Source organism: Pagrus major, chromosome 7 (assembly GCF_040436345.1).
Source record: "Pagrus major chromosome 7, Pma_NU_1.0".
Lineage (NCBI taxonomy): Eukaryota > Metazoa > Chordata > Actinopteri > Spariformes > Sparidae > Pagrus > Pagrus major.
In genome coordinates this window covers 25,788,243-25,812,481 of record NC_133221.1, presented here as the reverse complement: position 1 = coordinate 25,812,481, position 24,239 = coordinate 25,788,243, and the positions used below count along the sequence as shown (strand labels likewise).

The window sequence follows — 24,239 nt, the reverse complement described above, 5'->3', positions numbered from 1 at the left end:
GTTGATGTTGCCTTTAAAAAAAAACCAAATACAAAGTAATTTAGATTTTAATAATCACACACATCTTTAAAACACATTTCTTCTGCTTGTAAAGATCACTTTTTGTCTGTTGTTTTGGTAAGATACCATTAGAGGGCAGCAAAAGCCACATTATTGTGTACAGCTTAAAAAACTCAAAGCATTTCGTCAGACTTAGTGAAGGTTTTCAGATTGGTGTTGCTTCCATAACACTATTATTTGCACTATGAATCAACCTCATTAAGATTTATACTCTGTTTTGTGTTTTTTCAGATCTTAACTGAGCTGGAGCACAGTGGTGTCGGCAGGAACAAAGAGCAGAGTGCCCGTATGCTCGGTCACCTGGTTTCCAACGCCCCCCGCCTCATACGGCCTTATATGGAGCCCATCCTCAAGGTACGACGCTGCTGGTTCTCCGTTGTGAAGGTGTATGAGTGTGAGAAGTCCTTTTGCATATGTAAGACGAAGTTGGATAAAGCCTTCTGTTCCTTCAGAGGAAGCTCCACATAATCTGATAAAAGAAGTAGTGATGCTATTTGAGGTAGCATCAGTTGAAGACTTCAAGTTTGAAAATTCTCTTTAAAAAATCTGGGTGTATGAGTCTAGCTGCTACTAGCGTAACACACATGAATATTCCACTGAACTGTTGTTGGTTGAGTTGCACTATGGGTGATGTAGGCAGCAGATTTTGACAAGGATCTGTTTATGTGTGAAATAGAAATTTTACCTTTTTTTCATGCTTTCAACAGTCCCTCATGCCTAAATCAATTGAAGACTTTTAAGTCCATTACAATCTTAATTGCTAAAGCTCATAAAGAAATGTTTTTCTGATTATGAAATTTAAAGTAATCACTGGGGCCCAATGTATTAAGTGACGCTGTTACCTTTCACTTTTGCAGGCTCTCATCCTCAAGCTGAAAGACCCAGACCCCAACCCTGGAGTGGTCATTAGTGTCCTTGCAACCATCGGCGAGTTGGCTCAGGTAAGGCTGGCTTCATGGGGACAGTGTTAGCCTGTGTATCATATTGATTCTCTACCCAGTACGTCTAAGCAGAATCTTCTATCCTGTGCATATAATTACATTTTTGGCGTCACTCACTTTTTCCGTCAAGCAGCCTGAGCATGTCCTTTTCTGAGAGAAAGTAGAGCCCCACCCATGAATGTGTGCCTTGCTCCACCCTGTCCAGGTGGTTCGAAGGTGGTGTCAGGAAAGCCCAGTTACAGGGATTCAGAATATGCAGTTCAGACAGAGTGCAGGAGATGCTCAGATGCTCCAAGTGCTCAGGGTTTACTCAGTGCAGGAAGAGACAGAAGCCCAGCTGCTCATGAACCAGCACAGGAAGACCCAAGAAAATGTAGGGAATACAATAGACGTTACATAAGTGTAAAAAAATATAAGATGTGTAAAGCTTCAAGGCTCTATGTGTAGATTTGCAAAATCCTGATTTTGGAGTAAATGTTGCATCGCCCCTGCCCTAACAAATCTGACCAGGGACACAGACATGAATGGACAGAAAACAACACATAGACAGCAAATTCTCACAAACAAAAGCTTGCCATCAGAATTATTAGACAAATACTTGATAATGTCAAATGATGTCAAAATTCTACACAAAAGGGCTATGGATCTCTTTTTGTAATGTAAAAAGTAATTATTCAATCCCTTAAATGATTTTTGAAGTCTTAGGACTGACACAGGAGAGCAAATCAAAACTGAGTAAATGTCATAATCTGTCCAATGTTCTGGCGCCATCAGGTGAGCGGCCTGGAGATGAGGAAGTGGATGGACGAGCTTTTTCCAATCATCATGGACATGCTGCAGGACTCCTCCTCATTGGCCAAACGACAGGTACAGTTCGTCCCGAAAAAGAGCATCTGGTTCACATTTCTTGTACTAATTTCTCTTCAGCACTACTCCAAGTTCTAAATAATATTTATTTCTTGGGTACAATAAATACATCATGTCTATTCTTGTAAACATAACTGGATTTGATTTCTGGAAACGGTTAAAGTCACTCAGAAAGCATTTTGACATTGTGCCTCTAGTATTTCCTGTTTAAACAGAATTGTGTGCCAGGAGCTGACACAGGATGGGATCATTCAAAAGTATTTACCAATGCCTTTTAATATATGGGCCTGACAATTAGTTTGAATTGATGGCAGGTACGGGCAAACAGGATTACAACAACTGTTTGTTTAATAGGTATAGTTTATTGAAAGGCTCGTTGGGTAATAATGCAAAAAACAGTGCACCCCAAACATTACTCATCATGCTCTTCCATGAGTGGCGTTGTTCAAAGAGATTCTGCCTCTGACTTTCCCCTAGGTGGCGCTGTGGACACTGGGCCAGCAGGTGGCTAGCACAGGTTATGTGGTGGAGCCCTACCGCAAGTACCCTTCCCTTCTGGAGGTGCTGCTCAACTTCCTCAAGACAGAGCAAAACCAGGGCATCAGGAGAGAGGTATGCACAGGAGCCTCCATCTTGGCTCCTAACTCTTCGTTTTCCCAACAGGTTTCTTAGCGGCAATGTGAACCCAACTCCGTCGTTTAGTGACTCATTATGAGGCCAGAAACTCTACCTGTCACCATATACTAAACAAATAAAGGTCTGTTTGGATTTATTGACTTTGACTGGAGAGTTATAGTCACATGAATACATACAGTATGAGGCTATCCATGTTTTCCACAGTTATATGGAACTTTTTCCTAAGTCCTGAGCTGTGATGTAAGTGATAATTGTCAAAGTTTCTTCCCTCACCTGCCACATTACATGAGTCTCAGAGAGCGAGCATTGTCTCTGTGCATGGTGGGTGCGGTGTTTCCCACAGGTTGGGAATTTACTAGTGGTAGTGGGTGGTGCAGAGAGTAATGGGTGGGTTCAGAAATATACTACTCAAAGGTTTATGAAGATCTACTCAATAAATAACTATATGTCACCAAAAATAACTATTAAGGAATAATTTTCCATTGTCAAATAACAAAACACAAACTTTAACTCAACTTTTTGATGAAAATGTAAAATAAATACTGTTAAAAATGAATATGATGATATGATAAAATGATAAAATACATCTAAATTTTCCAAAATATGTTCCATAGATTCAAACTATTTAACTCTGCTTTTGGTCCAGATTTGTTCTCCTTCTCTCATCATGTGCCTTTTTACACAGTTGGCATTCCCTGTTGGAATATTGAATTTTCCTTGCCTTGAAAAAAAAGCAAAAACATTTGTAATGCCTGTCTATATGTGTATGCTTCAGGGGCAGGTCCATTTATAGAGATTCTGAGGCACACATAGCTAGCCAGTCCAACTACAGGTGTAGTGCTATTTGTTTAAATACTGGAGCCTATGAAGCGCGCATGTGCACCGTTAAGTTGTAGCTCATTTCGAAGATCATGCAACACCACTAAAACCTACTGCGGCATGTTTACACACATTACTCAACTATAACTGACCTTGTTACATGTTAGATTAACTTTTTGATTAGTGTCATCATGTTGAGAATATTATGTGCCTTTCATCCAAACATCTTTCTAGGTAGGCGATACCGTTGATGTTGTAGGTTGTAATTAGCTTGGCGGTAAGCAATGTAGGCAAACAGACACAAGTAGTTTGTCTTGTGGATGATTTCATTGACTTAATTGTGCTGAGCAAATGAAGCCTCATTGGAACACTGTCCACTGTGAGGAAAATGTGCAGTGCAGACAGAAGTTAAGTTCATCTAATAGGCTACACTATGAAAATTTAGCTATGCTAGTGTTCATTTCCTGCAGGCATTTGGGATGCAGCTTATTATGGCATTAAATCAGCAACTGCCAGAAACTTTGAAGTTGCATTGCATTTAAAGGGAAAGTAGTAATGGTCAGCTTGGAATTGCATTACAACATTTACTAGTGATTCCAATGGGAGCTCAATCATAAAAAACACAATATAGATAGAGGCTTCTCAGACCAATCATGCAATACACTTCACATGTCTGTTGTTGATTCACATTTTCATTGTGTTCCAAATAGTCCTAAAGTGGCTAAATGTGCTACCTCAACAGAGATTCAAAGCAATAAAGAGGTGATAGTCCTCCATTTCCTCTTTTTGCATTTCTATACATTGGTGGTCAAACCAAAGTCAAGTCTAAATGAAGATTTCTGTGCTGTCAGAGTTGTGTTCCAGTGCAAGGCAAAATTCATTCATTGAAGGATTGTTAAATGTGTGTATGATGTGCTTCTTACAGGCTATCCGTGTGCTGGGTCTCCTCGGAGCTCTGGACCCCTACAAGCACAAGGTGAACATCGGCATGATTGACCAATCACGTGATGCCTCCGCCGTCAGTCTCTCAGAGTCCAAGTCCAGTCAGGACTCAGGTAGGCCTGTGATCACTACTACCCATCATGGTTTTGGGAGCAATTTGTGTTGTAAATGTTCAAAGAAAAAGAACATGGATTAGTTCAGCTTTTTATTTGTTCCTCAAAGTTACAGCAGGATTACATTTTCAGTACAACAGTGAGAGTGTGAGAGAGAGAGCCTTATGAATACTGGTATAATACTAGTATTGTAAAGAGTCCTGGTAATATTTTGGCCTTGGCCCTGGTTGTTCTTGTTTCATGTTTCACAGCTGTTATAGCTCTTGTGTTAAGATAGTAATTAAAAAAACTAGTTTGTTTCCACTGAGGCATGGTATTGCAATAGCCTTTTCTGACACCGTTTTCCCTCTAACCTCTCCCAAAACATGTTGAGATTTTTGGACACATTAAGAACAGATTTAGGGTGTCTCTACATAAATATAGATATCAGATCAAACCAGGAAGTCTGGCAAGAGGCAGCCTAGGCAGTACACACTTCTAAGAGATGGACTGTGAGGTAACACGGTGGAACAAACAAGTCTGGTTCTAAAGGTCACAAAACTTATGAAGTGGCAGTTTGCATTTTAGAGAAGCATGTAAATGTCATTTAGTAAACGCGTCAGAGATATAGAACAAGGCATTTGCAGTGGGTAATAACTTGCTAAATAAGTTGTTCTGCAACATTTGGATTTATCAAATGTCAGCTAGAGATTGAATTGCATACATTTTTGTCAGATTCATGAATGATTTAGTACCGCAGAACATCTTATGTGAATAAGAATGAGAGTCTCAGATTATAAATTAAATAAAGCAGCTGTTCAGAGCAATATTGGACGTTTTATCGCTCACTGAATTGAACAATATTTAATTATGCACAGTAACCATTTGTGCAGGTGTGATCTTGATACATGGTTGCACATTTAAACATGAATGCACTTACTGACTTTTCTCCGTTAGTGGATGAGCGGTGTGGGTAAAACACCTTTGCAGTCTCACAGCACAATTTTTTCTTTGGTTAGAATGCGATCACTCTAGAGAGGAACTGATTTCATCTTCAATTATTTGAATTGCTGACTCTGGCTCACATACACCAGTGATATTCTGTCTGGTCCAAAGCACTTATGAGTATCCTTTACAGCTTGGCTGTTTTACATTTCGTAAATCTACAGCTAATTAGAAAAGGAGTGCAGTGAAGTGATATGTCTACAAGCTCAAGACAAAACACAATTTTTAGAGGTCTTGCCCCTGCATTTGGAAAGTCAACAGCAACTATGGCTTTGGTTTTCAATTTGTTGGAGCCTTTGTTTTTCAGGGTCTAATTTCTTGCTTCTTTCTGTTCTACACACAAAATTACCACCTCCAGGACGAAGGGCATTCCAGTTCACAGGGAAATATAACTACTGCAACTGGAGGGGATCTTTTAGAGGAGAGATATTTAATTTAACTTGACCCACTTTAGAAAGACGTGTCTATCCACATCAGCTGAATCATTCATCCTTCTGTCAAACACTGATGTCTAATATTATACATAATGTTTTACCATCACTCTCTACCTCTGTAACCTTTGTCACAATACGTTTGTCACAAACTATGAGAACCAATCAAGAGCTGTGTGTGCCAAAAAGGAACCATAGAGGGATTTTGTTACCTTGGCAGTTGGAACCTCAGGTTGTTTTGGCTCTTAATCAAGGATAAAGGGCTGGCCAGAATGCTTTGAAGAGTCAAAGCTTCTTCTGTTGCCATGATGATCAATGTCCAAATCAGTATTTGCATGCTCCATTATTAAATTATTTATTGTTTTACTTTACTTTTGGAAGAGTAAATACCTTGCGTCAGCTGTACTAAAAAAAGAGGCAAAAGACTGACAACAGTCCAACGAATGCTCTGGATATTCGTGGGTAATTCTCACTAAAGCTTCAAAGTGAGCAGCCCAATCAGCTTTATTGTTTGCCACAGTAAGAGAGAAATAACATGTTTCTGCCCTTTTTAGAGACTTACTAGTTGAGTGGTAAAACCTGTTAAGTTAATCGTAAGAGTAGCACTTATGGAAGGGCCACAGTGCCACCAGAACATAAGGGTTTATCGGGGCGCCCCAGTAGCTCAGTTGGTAGAGTGTGCGCCCCATGAACAGAGGCTGTGGCCCTTTGCTGCATGTTATCCCCCCGTGCTCATCCTGTTTCCTGTCATCTCTCTGAGCTGTACTATCCAAAAAACCCTTTGAAACACCCCCGCCTGAAAAAAAAAAACAATTGTATCCTCCGCGGACTGCAATTAACTACAGAAATTCTCATAATAAATTCAGGAGATTTTGACATTTCTTATGATGGATGCTCACAGTTAAAGCCTGCCATCCTCTGGAGAGCTTGAAAAGTCATAACAATCAGAATAAAAAATGCTCATCTGTCTTTCGTCATGTGCATTGTGTATTGAGAATGCAGGTCTCCACTTGTCTAATCCAGTCATGTGTCTCAGAATGTGACCTTGGACAATATGGGAATAGTTTTACCAGTTTGTTCTCCGGCTAAATGGACTGTGACCAGAATTGGAGGCTGTAGATCTGTTGGCAGGTTTGTCAGGGTCAGCGTCTGGAGCACTAGAAATATCTGACAGCATGGTTTTCTCATGTGGGAGGTCGTTGGCTCGGCCCAGCTCCTCACCTGACTTAAAACGAGACCGATCACGTCAGTACAGAACGTGAGAGTCATAAAACTGATGAAATAGTGCGTATGCCGTCTTAGTATGTTGCTGTTTTTACATCTGTTATTATGTCTTTTCCCACACAGCCGAGGCCTGAATAACTGCAGCACTGCTGCCTCGCTCAGCTACACTGATGCCTGTTTGCAGGCTGTAAAGGTACACACGTGTAGCCATCTATCACCGTCATTAATCTAGACTTGGTGAAGGCTGGGATAATAAAAGATCCAAAAGCAAAGCTACCCTCTTTAGCCTGCAAGCGCTGTGCCAATCTGTTATGTCTACAGCCGAGAGTCTTGAGGGAGACAACTGGAGCAGCTGAAACTGTACCCCTGCTGAAGGCCAGTGAAATGCTGAATACCAGACGTCTGTATTCTCAGATGCCTTGTAAAACTCAATAGCTCTGCAGAGATGAATGGACAGACTGACCCCATTTGCATTGCAAATCAGAAAAAAGCACTAATAAAACTACTTATTTTAAAAAGATATATGTATTGGAAGTGCTTAAAAGACCACCACTGTTGCTTGGGTTAAAAATTGTGCAGTCTAATTCTGGGCACACCAGCTGAAACCATCGCATGTCTCCTCACATTCTCCCACACTTTGGGGTGATTCTGAAAAGGCTATTGCGGATGGCAATGATCAAATTTTAGTTTAAAAGTGAGAATTACTGGCTGTTCAGACCAAAACTGTCACTTTTTAAAAGAAAAAGCTTGATGTGAACGCGTTTCTTCAGGTTCTCATGTGCAGATGAAATGCAATCCAGGATGGCTGGTTTGAGTTTTAGATCCATGAGTTGGATTTTTTACAACACTGTCATCCTATCCTCTGTTTTTAGGATCGTGAGGCGAACAGTCACTCCGAAGTGTCACTCCTTATGTGTGAGCTAGCACGTCTTTGATACACCAGAGCAGTGTGTTGATGAGTGACGTTGCATTGTGTTGTGCTAAAAGTTGACCCAACTTCAACTCCTTTAGTTGGATGGGAACGCTTTGAGTCAGGTTTGTTCCAATGCAGCTGTCTCATAGGTGCTAAACTCAGCCCTGCATTTAATGCAAATTCTGTGTAGGACAGAACATCCATGTTTGATGATGTACTTCTCAGTTACCTCATTTGTAATGTTCATGCATATCTTCTACTCGCGTGCTCAGACACGACCAGAAGTTATATAAGCATGTTAACCACTATCATCGTAACCCAAAAGGGAAACCGTACTGTTGGCAAATGGGGTTTATTTTTTCCATAGTTGTTCTTGGGGTTTAAACAAGACTAAACACACAGCGGAAAAGTCGTTAAATATTTCAATCAAGCTTCATCAAATTAAAAAAGAGCAGAAATCCTAGTACAATTTGTTTTCCACTGCTATAATTGTAAGAGCCGGAACTGACAAGCAGCCAGCAGCAACACGCCAACAATATCAGCTCTCTGCTCCCATCAGCTCAAGTTTATAGCCAGCACCAGACACATTTTCAGCCACATGTACTGTGAAGGGGGAGCTGATTTGGATTGTGGGGGTGTGTGTCTGGGATGCAATAAATCACAGTTGATATACTCAAACTTACACACTGGAGAATTATTGCCTGACTAATGACGACATAGCCCTTCTGTCCTACATAGTCACAAGGGTTAGACTGATGAAGTTATAGTTGGAATTGGATTTATAGTTGTACAATAGCTCAAATTCTCATGGTGGTATGATCATATTTGGAAATGCACACGTAGTTTAAATGGACGGCTTTGATTCTTCAGAATTGAGCTGGAAGTGTTTGTACTGCTTAAAGAAAAGGAAAAGTTTCTACCTCCAAAAATCCAACCACCCTTTCTTTTGAATACAGGACTAACACTAGACTGCATTTGAGCAGTCTTTGTGAACTTGTGTTACCACCAGAAACATTCTATATATCTAGCATATTGAGATCTGTTTAGGTAGTACCCTACTCCTGTTCGATGCATGTTGGCTCTCTGGATGGACAAGATGTTTCTTAGTTTGGTCAGGACTGGCATTTCAAGGTTAACAAAAAGCTTCTTGAGTCACAATTTTGTGTGCTACTCGTTTAAGCCTTTGACCCTTAACAATGATTTTCTCAGGGCAAAGAGATTCAAGAAAAATATGATCACAACTACTGGTTCATTCCACATTATACAACCATTTCTTCCTCAAGTGTGAGAGATGTTGCAAGTTTTGTATGTTAAATTTTTCACTAAAATCGAATTGAGTCCCTCTGTTTTCTCCTCCTCGCAGCGGACTACAGCACCAGTGAGATGCTAGTGAACATGGGCAACCTGCCCCTGGATGAGTTCTACCCTGCTGTGGCAATCGTCACTTTGATGCGCATCCTGAGAGACCCTTCACTCTCCAACCACCACACCATGGTGGTCCAGGCTGTCACCTTTATCTTTAAGTCTCTGGGCCTCAAGTGTGTCCAGTTCCTGCCCCAGGTCATGCCCACTTTCCTCAATGTCATCCGGGTCTGTGATGCCAGTATCCGAGAGGTACGTAGCACTACAGATTATAAGAAAAGAGGCCATCGGTTATTCTCAAAGCAAATCTCTTACTCTTTTTTCTTTCTGTGCTCTTTTTGTTCTACAGTTCCTTTTCCAGCAGATGGGAATGGTAGTGTGCTTTGTGAAGATCCACATCCGCCCCTACATGGACGACATCTTCACCCTCATCAGAGTGAGTAACTGTGTCAACACCCTCCCACCTAACCCAAATCCCTAAACACTGATCATCCAGCCCCTCTGAGTTTCCTGTGAGTCAGGCAAACGGCTGCAAACTCTTAATTGCACTCAGTTGTGCTCGCCACCTTCCTCATTAGGAGTAATGCGTTCAGGGCCCCTGGATGAAGTCTTTCCCCATGTCACACACCAGTAAGCATCATGTGTGGTGTGGTACTTAACTAACAAGATTAAAAAAGCTGCTGTATGGAGAGAAACAGAAAAAGCATGCCGTTTTTTTTTTTTGGATGGTATGCTTTTTATTCCTCGTTTTTTAAAAATGACACTTTTCAACATGTACATTTCCATTCATTCTTAAGAGGAAACTGGTGAGGACTCATCCTTATCACATGATGTGGAACAACTGTTAAAGCCATAGCCATTGCACTTGCACAAACACACTTGTCTAGCACATAATCAAATAACAACGCACAAAATATCATATGACTGTCCTTGTATGGGAATCTTGGTAACACTGTTACCGACACTTTTGCAATGGCGGCAACTCCTTCTGGAGAAAAGTAATTGAGAGCTGGACCACTGCACCTTAAGTCCCTGTGAGTTAATAAATGGTGGGTGAAACAAAGAATCTATTCATTTTAGCTCCGGCTCAGCTCCTGCATCCAGATGAGGGGCTGGAATAGCCATTCAGGATGTACACTCACTCGCTCTCTAGTCAGCTGCCACAGGCAGGGAAAGCAGGAAGTTGGGGGCTGCCTGAGACCTCTGGTCCCTGACAAAACACCTCCGCCAGATCTCACAGCTGAAGCCCATTGACTGATTGACGTATTGCGTGACTTCAAGTCTTCTACCGTAACTCCAATAGCTATTATCTCTAATGTACACCGTGACTGTGCCTCGATTTTCCAAAACAGTGTCATAAGCCACACAGGGACGTGATGTCCGTCCCAGTTGACAGGAAATTGTCTCCATTCCGCGCCATCTAGTATCGTGACGCTCCCTCTCTGCCTCTGGTGCGTGAAAGTTTTGTATTTCCAGCGGAGAAATCTGTCCAAGCGTCTCTCTCACACACTCAGCTCATCGATGGAAACACATTCTGACCCAATTCCTCAGACCCACACAAACTGTCTGTACTATATGAGAGCAACGTTGGATGAGGTAGTGCTTTGAACTTAGTGCTTTGGATGTACTTTCTGAACATTGTAAAAAATTTATATTCAGAAATTGGATGCATTGATTTAGGTCACTCTTATTGAGGACAAACGTATTACCGACTGCGACAGTGTCTGTCCGTTAGCTTAGGTATTATTAGTTTTTTTACATTCTAGAAAATTTGGCCTCCACATAGTCTGATCTGCTAATATTATTGAACTGTTGTTTAGTAAGGTGGTAAACTAATTCTTATCCTCACATAATATCAGAGCTCTGAAATTCTGTAGTGTACATTAGCCTGAGGACATTTCAATCCCTTTTTGGAACTGTATTGTAGCAGAATGTGTTTTTCTTGTATGCTATATAAATCATAGACAGTATTTGAAGTAATACTTAATATGTTGTTATTCTAATTCATGCCAACATTTTGTATTCTAAACCTTAGGAGTACTGGACACCGAACAACCCCATGCAGAACACCATTATCCTTCTGATCGAGCAGATTGTGGTCGCTCTGGGTGGAGAGTTCAAGCTCTACCTACCTCAGCTTATCCCACACATGTTGCGTGTCTTCATGCATGACAACAGCACTGGCCGCAGTGTAACTATGAAGGTGAGTGGAACGTGGTGCAGTTCAGATGACAAAATCACCAATCCTGCTGTGCGATTGTAGGTCCAAACCTGTCTAAAGTAGTATTTCATAAATTTTCCTGAACTCAGAAGTAGAATTCGTGAGTAAAATGTACACTGAAAGGTAACCCAGCCAACAGAATTCAAAGAAAACCTGCTGATGATAAGCTGCTGTCAATCGTCAACTGAACCACAGGGCTTTTTCAGCCAAATTTACTACTAGATCAGGGTTCCCCCATAAAAGTTGTTGGGCCCTGTGGCAAGGATCTTTAGATCAGGGCCAGTGTGGCAACCTAGTGTCTTTTTGGACAGGGGCCCTTTGTGGACTTAAATAACAGATGTCACTGGTAAGCTTTCCAACCATTACATCTGTATTTCCACCTTAGCTGCCCCACTGTTACTGTAGTTTAAGTACTACCATGATACTTGGATGCCAGATCATTTGCTAGTATCTTTAATCCACTAAAACACAATATGAAACATAACTGGCAGAAAAGATCAATGATCCACGGCCCTTTTGTTTAAAAAAGTTGCTACAATTGCATTATCCAAGTTACTATTTTGAGAGTAAACTTGGCAGTGTCCTGCCTGTTTGAGAATAACAAAATGAGGGAGAGGTGGAGTGCTCTGCTGTGTAGTTATTAACATCTCAGGACATGGAGAGTAGCCTCTCTGCTGCTCTGATAGCTCTGGGGAAAGCCATTGCTGTTGAAGCCGCTGAACAGGTGCAGAAACAGACTGAGCACAGAGTTATTTTCTGCACCTTAGAGTTCGTTCAAGTTGTTTTTACTAAGTATCTGAGTGGTGGCATACAAAGTTCGCAATACACTTAACATTTGTCACACAAAGGCAAAGTCATTTAATCATAATATGCTTGGAACCATTTTCCTTTTTTAAGATGAATTACAAGGCAGCCCTGGCGTGTGGGTGCTGCACTCCCTCACAGTTTAGTTCTGCCTTTCTCATTTCGTCATCATCAGGCTATTTACCAAAATTTAAAAAAAATGATTTTCCTGATGATTAGGGCTGCTGGGCCGCCATGCTTGTAGTACACTAGCAGAAACTGTAGATAATACAACTATTTCTAAGCTTTTATTGTTTTCTAATTCTTTAAAAGATTGATTTAGCTATAAAACATATTGTTTATATATTATAAGATGAGGAACGACAACAAACACAATCTTTTGTTTTTATTTGAACCTCCAATTGTTACCTGGAATTTTTACAGTCACAAAAATTAACTGAGCCTTTAATGTTGACACATGGAGGTTTGACCTGTCAGAGTTGCAGAAGAGATAACATTTTAAAAAGTTGTGTTAAAATCAAGTTTTTGCAGTAGGAAAACTAACAAAATTCCACAGGGAGGAAAAGGGAGTATAAGCATAAAAATTGAAGTGAGAAAATGAAAACCAATAAAGATTTGACAAATTGAGAGGTAACAGAAATGAATCCAGTGAAGCTTGAATTGAAATTGCGGTTACAGAGCTGGAACAGCTTAAAAAGGTGCTTTCAGAAACCTCAGCAGAGACTTAACAAATAAAAAATACTGCTTGGAAACAGGTTAATGCTGCCAGGTTAACACTGAAAAATAGCTGAAATTAGAAAGAAATTGAGTCATTTGAAAATACTTGCAATAAAAACAGACCAAACTGCCTGCCGCGGCCCAGTGCATAGGCAGCATCATCATCAGAGAGACCTCAGTATGTGTAATTTTTAATGATGCACTCTCTGCATATTGCATCATGTTCCAAGTCCTCGAGCAGTGCAACATTTTCCATTTTGTTCAGTCACTGACAATTCCCTTTACATAATTTAACAGGTGGCCTCAGTTCAAACCTTATTTTTAACTGCCACTCTCAAATTGACATGGATGGCAATTATTCAGTCCTAAATACATTTAATAATACTCTGAAAAAGCCTAAAGTAGTGTAAGCATCTACATTATGAATAAGGACAGAGAGTGTCAGGGTGTTGTCAAGTTTATTTCTCTGCTGTTTACAAATCTGGTGTTTTATATTTACAGTTCTATCTCTGTTTTGTGGATCATATTTTTAGTATACAGCTTTCCTTGTAGACCACGAAGTCTTTGTAGTAAACAATTGAGAAATCCCAAATAGTAGTAGTAGTAGTAGTAGTAGTAGTAGTAGTAGTAGTAGTAATAGTGAATGGATCACTAATGGTACCATGTTCACATCAGCACATCCTGAGGATGAAGTTTGAGAACTGTTGATGTAGAAGAGATAAATAACACCATGAATCACAGTCGGATCATGGCAAAAAGGTTTTAACCTAATCCTTTGCAGGAAATATCTTAATTACATGTAATAATCCAATCTATCTGATCAATCATCCCTTCACTCTACTAACAAAAAAGCAAACGTTTGAAAACTAACTTAAGATTGAAAGGTACCCTGTGGATTTTTTGACTGCTATTAGCACTATGTAGCCATGCATCTGTAAAGTCAAGGAAACTAGTAGTCTTCCTCCTTGACTTTAGTAAGCATAGGTGTAAACGATACAGGTAATAAAATATGTATTAGGAGGACAAACCTGGATTCAGCACAGATATTGGGCTCAAAGATACACACAGTGTGTTTTAGTGAGAAACACTGAATTTAAACATAATCTTTTTAAACATAAACTCAACTTGAATAGAAATGTAACAAATGAAGATTTGAACATTTCAGGCCACCCTAATGTTGCAGTCAGACCAAAAATCGTTTCCCATTCATTTCAGTGTGGAATTGCTTTGTGCGTTGTTGAATCTGATTGAACTGATTGAAGCTCTCCAAGGTTCAGTGAGTTAGAATGATGTAGTGGGGTGCTGTTTGGCTGCAGTGAGCGCAGGACAGTGACAGATGTGAATGACAGTAAAATGTATCACAAACTGCTGTATAAGGAACAGATTCGTGGACTGCTGCTGTTAGCACGCTGGCCATGCTAGCTTCAGCTGTTTCTGTTCACAACTCCAGCCACATTATTTATCTTCCCCCCCGCTTTCTGCCACAGCACCGAGTAAATTTAGTAGGATTTCAGTCTGCCTGACTGTGCCATACAACATCTCCGAGCAGGACAAACCCAGTTTAAGGGGAAGATAAATAGGAAAGAATATCAATTACTATACTTGTCGTTGGGATTTGTTGAGTCTTTACTAAAACAGGGATAACTAAACATGACACGTGCTATATTTCTTCACATAGAAATGTAGGTAGCTGTAATAAATAAGAATTAAAGTTTAGTGCCCATAATTAATAATGGCTGTGAGAATGTATCATGTATGTTATGTAAAAGTTTTTTTGTTTTTTTTGTTTAGGTCACCACTCAGCTCTCTTAGTCATTTTACTAATGGATGGAGAAAAAGGGACACACTGTGTGTCATAACTCTGGTGAAGAAAACACGCTTATTAGATTGAAAAAAATCATATGTCAGATTTAAGTTGTTATTTGAGTAGATATCTTAATTCTGCTGGCATTGCCAAGACGAGTGCGTGTTTAAAATGTACTCCCATCACTCCACACTCTCAGAAAGTACAGGAGCTCAGCCCACAGTTGACTTATTGGGGTTCTGTTTTCTGTTTGCGGTTTCCGTCGATATCCATCAAGACCGTTCGGGTCTAAGCCATTCACTTGTAATACAGCAGTTCAAAGACAGCATAGACGTGTTGCTGACACAATCTCCTGTTTCAGCAGCGGCTGCCAGTAGTTGTCGAGTTTTCCCTCAAACCCTAAATCATGGTTTGGGCACAAAGCACAAAGACAGAATCATAAGAAGCTCGGTCATCTAGTGCTCTCGACTCTGGTGCTGTTTTGTCTCAGCGTCTGCAGTGTTAGATAACCCAGCAGCCCACAGTCTGGATAGTCTATAACTCAGGCCTGGGTCTGGATTCTAATCTTTAGCACAGGATGGAGGTCATGAAACAGGGGAACCGGGAATCGAGTTACCCTCCAGTCCAAAGGAGAAGAAAAGAAAAACATACTTCCATCATTTCAAGGAGCTGTTCTGTCCAGCACCACCACCACCACCACCCCCAACAGGCACACACGCCACTTCGGCTTCCTGCTGTCTCGCCGGCGCAATTTAGACATGGGGTGGAGGTGAGGAGAAGGAGCGGAAGTGGTCATGGTGCGTGTTGGGGGGCTGGGGTGGGTTTGTTACTTACGTCATACTTCAGGACCCCCATCTATCCACGCAAACTAGTCACACATGCTCAACACAACATGATGTGATGATTAGACCTTAGTACTACAGAAACCTCTCTCAAAACACAGTCACACAGCTAATGTTAACACTTTCTATTTAAGCTGCACTCATTACATCCAGTGAGCCCTACATCTGCAGTGACACCCTTATGAATTTAGAGCTTTATATTCAGACTATGGCTTCACGACAGCTATGAAGTGCCTGTGCCACATTCAGTTTGGGTGTCAACTCATTAGAAATTGATTAAAGGGTGATAGATGTGTCTGTGCTCTCTAATGTAACAATGAATCCACTGATTATGAATCCCATTAACCTTTGTACTGGAAACATCTGAGCTTCACTGCTAATGTAGTTTCCTGTAATGTCATGAGTGCATAATACACTCATGACATGCACCTCCAGATTTGTATCATTTCATGTAATGAATGAGTTTGGTTCTACACGATGTAAGTTAACAGCAGTCTTTCTGTAAAATGCATGTCACACTCTAAGTTGGGTCTAAAACAGTCTTGGTTGCAAGTTGAATCGAACTTCACTATGTTGTTGATAAAAAATCATTAGCATAGTGCTGGAATGGTTTTTTTAACTGTGATGTCTACATACTGTATTTACAGTATTGGCACATGCTATAATGTCAGTGTTGGCCCATGAATGTACTATTAGAACCTGGCTATGGTGATGCCACTCAGCCTTGCTTCCAGTTTTGCCCAGTGGCCACTCACAGTATTGGAGCGAAAAATTCCCCTTCGGCCCTGAAAGCATTTCCCCATAGAGCACCATTATAAAAGAGATGTCTGTAAAACTGTCAATTATGGTCAATTATGACTCTTCTTCGGTCAACATTTTATTTATGACATTTGTCAAACAAAGACAATAAACAAGCAAGTAGACATAAAAATATAATAGTAATAGTATTACAAAACAAAACAGGCCTCCATATCATAATAAAAAAGTACACATGTAAATGTAAACCCATACAACATCTAAATTGTTCCAAGTGGATTTATGGTCAGAGATTGAGTCTATAATTATGATTATTTCTATTATGAATTTTTGATCCATGGAAGTTCTTTATTTGTAAAACTTTCCTCAAGCCCAAATAAGCAGTTTAAAAATCTGTGATGTCAGAGTGGGCGCTGAGGACGATCCCAGCATGAGAAACACTACTGTGCATATTCAGTGGGCTGCATAACCAGGATGTAAACCTGGAAGATAGAAACTTTTCAGCGTATGTGCCAGACGCACAATTCTCATTGGACTGAACAGACGCCGTCTTTGCCTTAGGAATCTTGGTCTGTAATTAAATCTACATGTCAGCCAGTGTATCAGTATGGGTCATAGCACCGGTCACATTGCAGAACTTTGTTTTTCTTATTTTGAAACCATCATAAGACCACGGCTTTGGGCAGATAACGCCATGTTTCTCTCACAATCGTTAACTTTGGTTTGGGACAGCCCCAAGTTGTACAGTGGTATGGGTCTTGATGTAAAACCGAATGTATACGAGCACATGTTATTTTCTAGCTCTTATAATGTGAATTGTTTCAATATGACCATATGTGTGTTTATATTTTGTATTATTTATTTTCATACTTTTTTTTTTTTACCAAAAGACCTAAGCTGTACACTAAAGATCTGCAGTGGAAATCAAACCAAGGACTTAAGTGTGACATTGTGCACCTCTCATAATATAGTACATCGCTGCTGGCCTACCCATGTTGTACGTTTTAAGTTTGTACTTAAAACGTACAATATTTGTAGCTCAATTGCACTTTGTATGATATTTTATAGTCTCTGTGCAGTGAAGTGACATACAAATAAGACACTCAGTAATTCACTCACTCATAGGGACGCAGAATTTTCCTTGAAGGCTAGTGTGTGTGCCAGCAGCTGAAATAAAACACTGCCTGGCTTTTTTTTTCGTTTAGCCATAACAAGCTCATTAAAATGAACTGCTCATGTCGAGTATTACGGTATGTGCCACTGAACACCGATGCTCTCCTTTGCAGCTGCTAAATGCCATCCAGCTGTTTGGTGCCAACCTAGACGACTACCTGCACTTGCTGCTGCCTCCCATTGTCAAGCTGTTTGATGCCCCTGATGTACCCCTGCAGGCCCGCAAGTCAGTACTACACATGGCTGTCCCATGTGGTCATAGTTTGGGATTAAGTGAGAAGTTAAAATGCACTCCCACTGGATTCCACATTGGATTTTAATGATTTGATTTTGTTGTGTTACCTCCTAAATCTGATTTAAATTGTTCCATTGGTAGAACTCTTTACAATACAACATTGTTATGAGCACTTTCTTTGATATAGAGGAATCTATCTGGCGAATACTTCAGCCTTTTTCACATGTCATCTAGTTTAAAGACCTTTGGAGCCGGCCATGTCTCTCTGTCCTCCCAATGCTTAAGTAAGTTGTGTTGATCTGTTTTCCCTCTGTGTGGCTCAGGGTTGCCTTGGAGACACTGGACCGGCTGACAGAGTCCCTGGACTTCACCGACTATGCTTCCCGTATTATCCACCCGATTGTTCGGACACTTGACAGCACGCCTGAGCTGCGCTCCACCTCTATGGACACCCTGTCCTCGCTGGTGTTCCAGCTGGGCAAGAAGGTAGCTAATACTGTCCCCAGGGCCCCCTTTAAATGTAGTTATTATCCAGAAGACTACTTCCAGCCTCCCTACTGCTGGCTTCACATGAACAGCATTTCGGTAAACCCCCCAGTCTTTATTACTTCCTGCCAGACTGCTGATGTCATTGACCATTTGGCGGCGGGGGGTGATGTTTATAAGATTGGATGAGGTCACATTTACTCCTCCCTCTCCTCCTGAGCATTTCCCTCCCTTATCCCTAAACCCTCCTATCGTTTTCTGGCCGAACCTCAGAGCCACGTGCAGCCAAGTCTGGCAGCAAACGTGCACGGGGAGCTTTTGATCTGAGACCCATGGTGGTTAAGATACAAGTGCAGGACACTAAATTATTGGGCTTATGGTGAGGGGAAAGAGGTAGCAAGACTAAACCACATAAAACGCTCATACACCCTTTTATTTACTCTCCTTCTCTGTTATTTTCAGTACCAGATCTTCATCCCCATGGTGAACAAAGTGATGCTGAAGCACAGGATCAACCACCAGCGTTATGACGTACTTATATGTCGCATTGTAAAGGTAAGCCCCCCAATACATCTGGGTTATCTTAAACATATATTAAATAAGTATAATCATAATCATATTAAAAATCGTTACATTCGTTCGTGCATCGTTACCTTAGAATGGGCCTTAATATCTACATACAGAATGGGTCCTCTTCCACGGAGGAGGCCATGTTGCACTGCCATATTTCTACAGTCTCCTGGAATGGACAAACCAAATACTGGTTCTAGAGAGGGTCTTTGATGTCTTTTTAGTGGCCACTGTAGAGGAGGATGAGGCAAAGGGTAATTTGTTGGCTCCCCTCTGCCACCTCACAGCTAGATGCCACTAAATCCTACACACTGGACCTTTAAACCAATTCATACTATGCACATTTCCACATGTTGTCTCCTGAATTAATGAGGGTATGTTCATTGTTCCTTGCCTCTTGCCCAGTGAGACCCAAAACATTATAATTCTTCATGACACAGAATAACTGCACATTGTCAAACAAAAAAATTACATAATCGTATATAAACAAAACTTTTCAATCACAGTGCACCATGAGCAAGTCATTACCATGCTCTGTTTATCAACACTTAGCCCCTTCAGGAAGGAAATGCACTTCTCTGAGGCCTGATTCAACAGTTTGTCTGTGTGTGGGCTGTGTGTATGTGTGTGTGTGTGTGGCCTCTGTGTGTGTGTGTGTGTGTGTGTGTGTGTGTGTGTGTGTGTGTGTGTGTGGCCTGTGTGTGTGTGGCCATAATAGGGCTATACTCTGGCAGAGGAAGAAGAGGACTCTCTAATCTTCCAACATCGCCAGCTTCGTGGTAACCAAGGTGATGCTCTGGTCAGCGGGCCGGTGGAGGCGGGGCCTATGAAGAAGCTTCATGTCAGCACTACAGCACTTCAGAAGGTCAGAAGGGATAACTGACATTTAACTTAATTATAATTTTATTGTAAAAGGTGATACACACAAGTCCGGTGTTTGTTTCAGTGTTATAGTTGTTGATTGCAGGTATTGTGATTGTGTACAGTGAACAGTCCTGTGTACAAGCCCATAGTTTACATGTGTGGTGACATACGGACCAACAGATAGGTGATGAATTAAAGGAAAGACCTGAAAAAACAAGCCGAGACACACAATGAATGCAGATGCTTCCATGCTGGAGGCAGGGATCACTTAATGGTTTGAGTACTGTGACAATTATGTAAATGAATCATTACACATGCTGTTCCATTCTTTGGAACAATTGATGACCAGAAGTGAAAATTGTATTTGTGTATCTCAGCCAGATCGTCCCACGCACACATTACTAGTGAAACTCAGGGACCGAAGACAATGTGCTGCTCCCACGTAGTTCCCACTAACATCCGTGATGGATGATATCTGTCTCTTCGCAGGCTTGGGGTGCTGCCAGGAAGGTGTCCAAAGACGACTGGCTGGAGTGGCTGAGGCGCTTGAGTGTTGTCCTGCTCAAGGAGTCGTCCTCCCCGGCCCTGCGGTCGTGCTGGTCACTGGCCCAGACCTACATCCCTCTCGCCAGGTTAACCACTTCTGTCATGTCTACCTCTCTAGCTCACTTCCTCCCTCCCCCTTTCTTTCTTGTCTCAGTTTGTTAATGCCCTTCAACCATGATCGACCACTACAGCTAAAACAATGAACATAATTCGTCATATGAACACAGAATTTAAAGGGGCAATATGTCAGAATCTTAGTTGGAAAAAGTAAAAAAATGAACGAAATTTATCAACAGAATCTGAATGAATAGCAGTTTTGACATGTCTGTGTCCTTAGCATGCTAACCAGCTAGCCCTGTCCTGGTCCAAAGCTCCTGTGCGAGCGGTGTAAACACCAACACTGCCCTTGTCCCCTAGCTCCCAGGCCAGACCACTAGCTGCACGGCTAACTGAGCTAACTAGTTAAGGGCAGCTACAATTAGCTGTAGTTAGGGGTCACTCTGGTCATATGTTGCCCATAATCTTGCAACGGATCAATTACCTGTTGTGTCACACTCTTCGTTTTAAGGTGTTAAGTTAAGGTGTAAATTCTTTTTCTGTGCTCCACAGGGACCTGTTCAATGCAGCCTTCCTGTCTTGTTGGTCTGAGCTGAGTGAGGACCAGCAGGATGAGCTCATCCGCAGCATTGAGTTAGCGCTCACCTCCCAGGACATTGCTGAGGTCACACAGACGCTGCTCAACCTGGCAGAGTTCATGGAGCACAGTGACAAGGTTGGCATTGAACTGTAGCAGCTAAAGCTCAGACTTAATATGATACAATGAACTGAAGGATTGCATATGTCATGTTTTATTTGGGTACTGGCAGGTCCATATCTTAAATTGCATGTTCTCAATTTAATGTTTTGTATTAGTTCGTGCATTTTAAAGGCATGATGAATAAATCTTTTCCTGGCTCTAAGAATATAATGTAAAACAGTCCATCATAATTCTACAAGGTTTAGCTGTTATTTATTACTACCAATGACTACAACTTGTCTGTTTTTGAGCTTTTTATTCTTACTGTCCAACTCCTTTGTGGAACAAAAAGTACATGCCCGTTGGATGTGCATGACATTAAATCCACTACATGCTGCTGAAATACCATTTGAGAATAGGCTGTACTTACATGCGTCTCCAGCTGGCAAAGCAGCAGCACTCAGACCTCATCTGTTTTAAAGTTGTCTTTGTGGAAACAACGATGATTGTTCACAGGGCTCAGTTAATTTGATGTCTTCCTTCGTTATCAATGTATCTTCAGACTAAGTTGCTCAAGCATCTGCTAGAAAAGTCAAATGGTGAACTGGACAAAAAACAGAGTTTAGGACTACACAAAGGTACTCAGTACATTTATCAATGCTAAAACAAGAGAAACCTTCCAATTCCCCCAGTTGCACTCACTACAGGTGGGATACTTGCATCATACTGTGCCATGTTTGGTTGTTTAAACAGATGTTTTGTTGTAAGTTTGAAGTTGGCGCAAAATGCAGAAAGTTATACCTCTCAACAGATAATCATAAGTACAATAAAACATCATTATGATAAAAAAACAAGAGCAGGAACCTAAGAGATAACACCTAAAACAACAGCAAGTCTTTGTTACACAGGTGTTACTGAAACTGTAACAAGATTACTCAAAGGTTGAAGCCTTTTGAGGTGGTACTTTCTCTCTAGTCTACTGTTTAAATGCACATCTTGAGCTAATTAGTGGCGATACTGTTACGTTGAGGGCAGAGAGCGTCATGGTTGGGTCATAATATAGCATTTCTTCATGGGTTGCCCCTGCTGTGAGGTTGTAGTATGAGCACATATAAAATGTCCTTTTCTGAGCCAGTGGAAAGAAGGACATAAGATGTTTTCTGCAGGCTGCTAGACTTTGCACATTAAGTCAATTACAAAGGTGCATTAATATAAATCATTTAAATGCTACATTAAAAGACCTTATCCCAGTCATTTACAGTAATTGAGTTGTAGTTTACTTTAAATACACTGAGTTGTATGTGTCCTCACGAGATGACTTCAGACACATTACTGTAAAAACTGACATGCATTTCCATCAGTGTTACAATCCCAATGAATAAATAGGTGACAGGCTATTAGTTTGTCTACTGTGTTTTGCTGTGTTTTAATATTTCCTTGAAAAATAATACAACCAGTGAGATTTTAGCTGAGTAATAGGTTGTACTGATGGTGCAAACCTGAGTTATTGCCGATAGAGGACGGTAAAAGTCCCAGACAACTGTTCATTCCAGTTTCATTTGGTTTAGAAAATAACTGTGGTTGTTTTCATACAATGTGTTTCCTTTTCCAGGGCCCTCTGCCCCTCAGAGATGATAACGGCATTGTGCTGCTTGGAGAGAGAGCTGCCAAATGTCGTGCCTACGCCAAAGCTCTGCATTACAAAGAGCTGGAGTTTCAGAAAGGCCCTTCTCCTCTCATCCTGGAGTCTCTTATCAGGTAGGAGTCCTGAAAACCTCAGAAAACAAACCTATCTTTCCAAAATGAGAAACAACTGCTGCCTGTGTAAATGGTGAGAAGTCTTCATCACAGCATTTGACAGAAAACTGCAAGCACACTTTTTCTATACATGAACAGGGCAAATAAGAAATGACCATCTTATTGTCTGGTTGTGTAAATTCTCCTTTGGTCCAAGGAACAGTTAAACCTTTCTTTTTAATGAAGTTGTAATAGGGTAGTCAAACGTTCTTGAAAGTTTGTTCTTGCTTATGGCAAATGATGTTGTGATAACTTTGAGATCGTAACATTGTCAGTGTCAGGGGGAAGTGAGCAATTGCATATTTCTTTTCTTTCCCTTCCTGCTGGTGTAGATTCACCCTCGTCATAAAAACTTGGTTTGACAGGTGCTTCAGTGATTCACAGTTATTGCATTAGAAGTTATTGCTTACAGACAAACATTAAGCTATTCTCTCAAAGTCAATTTTTTATCTAATAAATACATAAAGAAATCACATTACACATCTCCCCCTGTCCTATAACCCTTTGATATCTTCTGTCATCTTTTCCATCCCCTCTTTTCATCCTCCTTTATTTCTGTGCCTTTGGCATGGCATGTAGAAATCTGTTTTCCAGGCATCTAATTGGACGCTTGCCTCCTTTTCATCTATGAGTGTCTGGACTTGTGTTTCTCAGGGGCCTGTTTTCAATTTCTCGGGAGCCTTGATGATGATGAATGATGGGAGCCGGCACTGTGGTGTTTTCAATATCCCCATCTGGTTCTCACCTCTCCAGGATTTCCCATAAAAGATCCAGAGGCTGGTGTGCAAAAAGCACTAGGTGAACCTGGCTCTACAGTACTGAGTTGCTGTATTTAAAAAAAAAAAAAAGCCATCATACCTGATGCACAGTTTTTGATGACGAGGAGGCATCGTCACTACTTTTTTAGTACCTGATGAGTCGTGGTGTTTGTAGATTGGCTTGCGATTATTTCAGAAATTGTTCTTCCTATTCTCACATATGGATCTTTAGTTGAAATCAGAGTATTAAATCTGAAAAAGTGTCATGCACAAAATAGTACAACTTTTATGAGTTGTGCCTGGTATGAAAAATGTGTGAAGGATTTTAAGAAAGTCAAAAAGAATTAGTTTGTGGTCTGACTGTATTCTTTTAGCTTTGGAAAGAGCCAGGAAATTGGTCATATTTTCCCTTTTATACCCAACAACAGAGGAACACTGTTAATTGAGCATGGCCAATGATGTTATTGGTACATCATGTGTCGTCGTTAAATAGACTTGGGTTCGTAATTTGTTTCTGTCTTTTTCAATTTAGCTGAATTCAATAATAACTGGTCGAATGTATTAATGGGGCTGAAAGCTGTCTGATCGGTCTTATAAAGTTCCATAAATATAAAGTGCTCCTTCATTTACAGAGTGAA

The 24,239-nt window shown here is 40.8% G+C and overlaps 1 protein-coding gene across 1 annotated transcript in view; it reads left to right on the top strand.

The window, feature by feature from the left end:
• Positions 1-24,239, top strand: part of mtor (mechanistic target of rapamycin kinase) — an 89,947-nt gene that overhangs the window by 8,252 nt on the left and 57,456 nt on the right. The window contains exons 14-28 of the mRNA XM_073469565.1: positions 292-414; positions 918-1,001; positions 1,776-1,868; positions 2,346-2,480; positions 4,249-4,378; positions 9,294-9,544; positions 9,642-9,728; positions 11,328-11,495; positions 17,723-17,835; positions 18,168-18,330; positions 18,793-18,885; positions 19,619-19,765; positions 20,254-20,396; positions 20,920-21,082; positions 22,659-22,804. Of these exons, the coding sequence (XP_073325666.1) occupies positions 292-414; positions 918-1,001; positions 1,776-1,868; positions 2,346-2,480; positions 4,249-4,378; positions 9,294-9,544; positions 9,642-9,728; positions 11,328-11,495; positions 17,723-17,835; positions 18,168-18,330; positions 18,793-18,885; positions 19,619-19,765; positions 20,254-20,396; positions 20,920-21,082; positions 22,659-22,804 (2,039 nt within the window). The remainder of the gene's footprint in view (positions 1-291; positions 415-917; positions 1,002-1,775; positions 1,869-2,345; positions 2,481-4,248; positions 4,379-9,293; positions 9,545-9,641; positions 9,729-11,327; positions 11,496-17,722; positions 17,836-18,167; positions 18,331-18,792; positions 18,886-19,618; positions 19,766-20,253; positions 20,397-20,919; positions 21,083-22,658; positions 22,805-24,239) is intronic.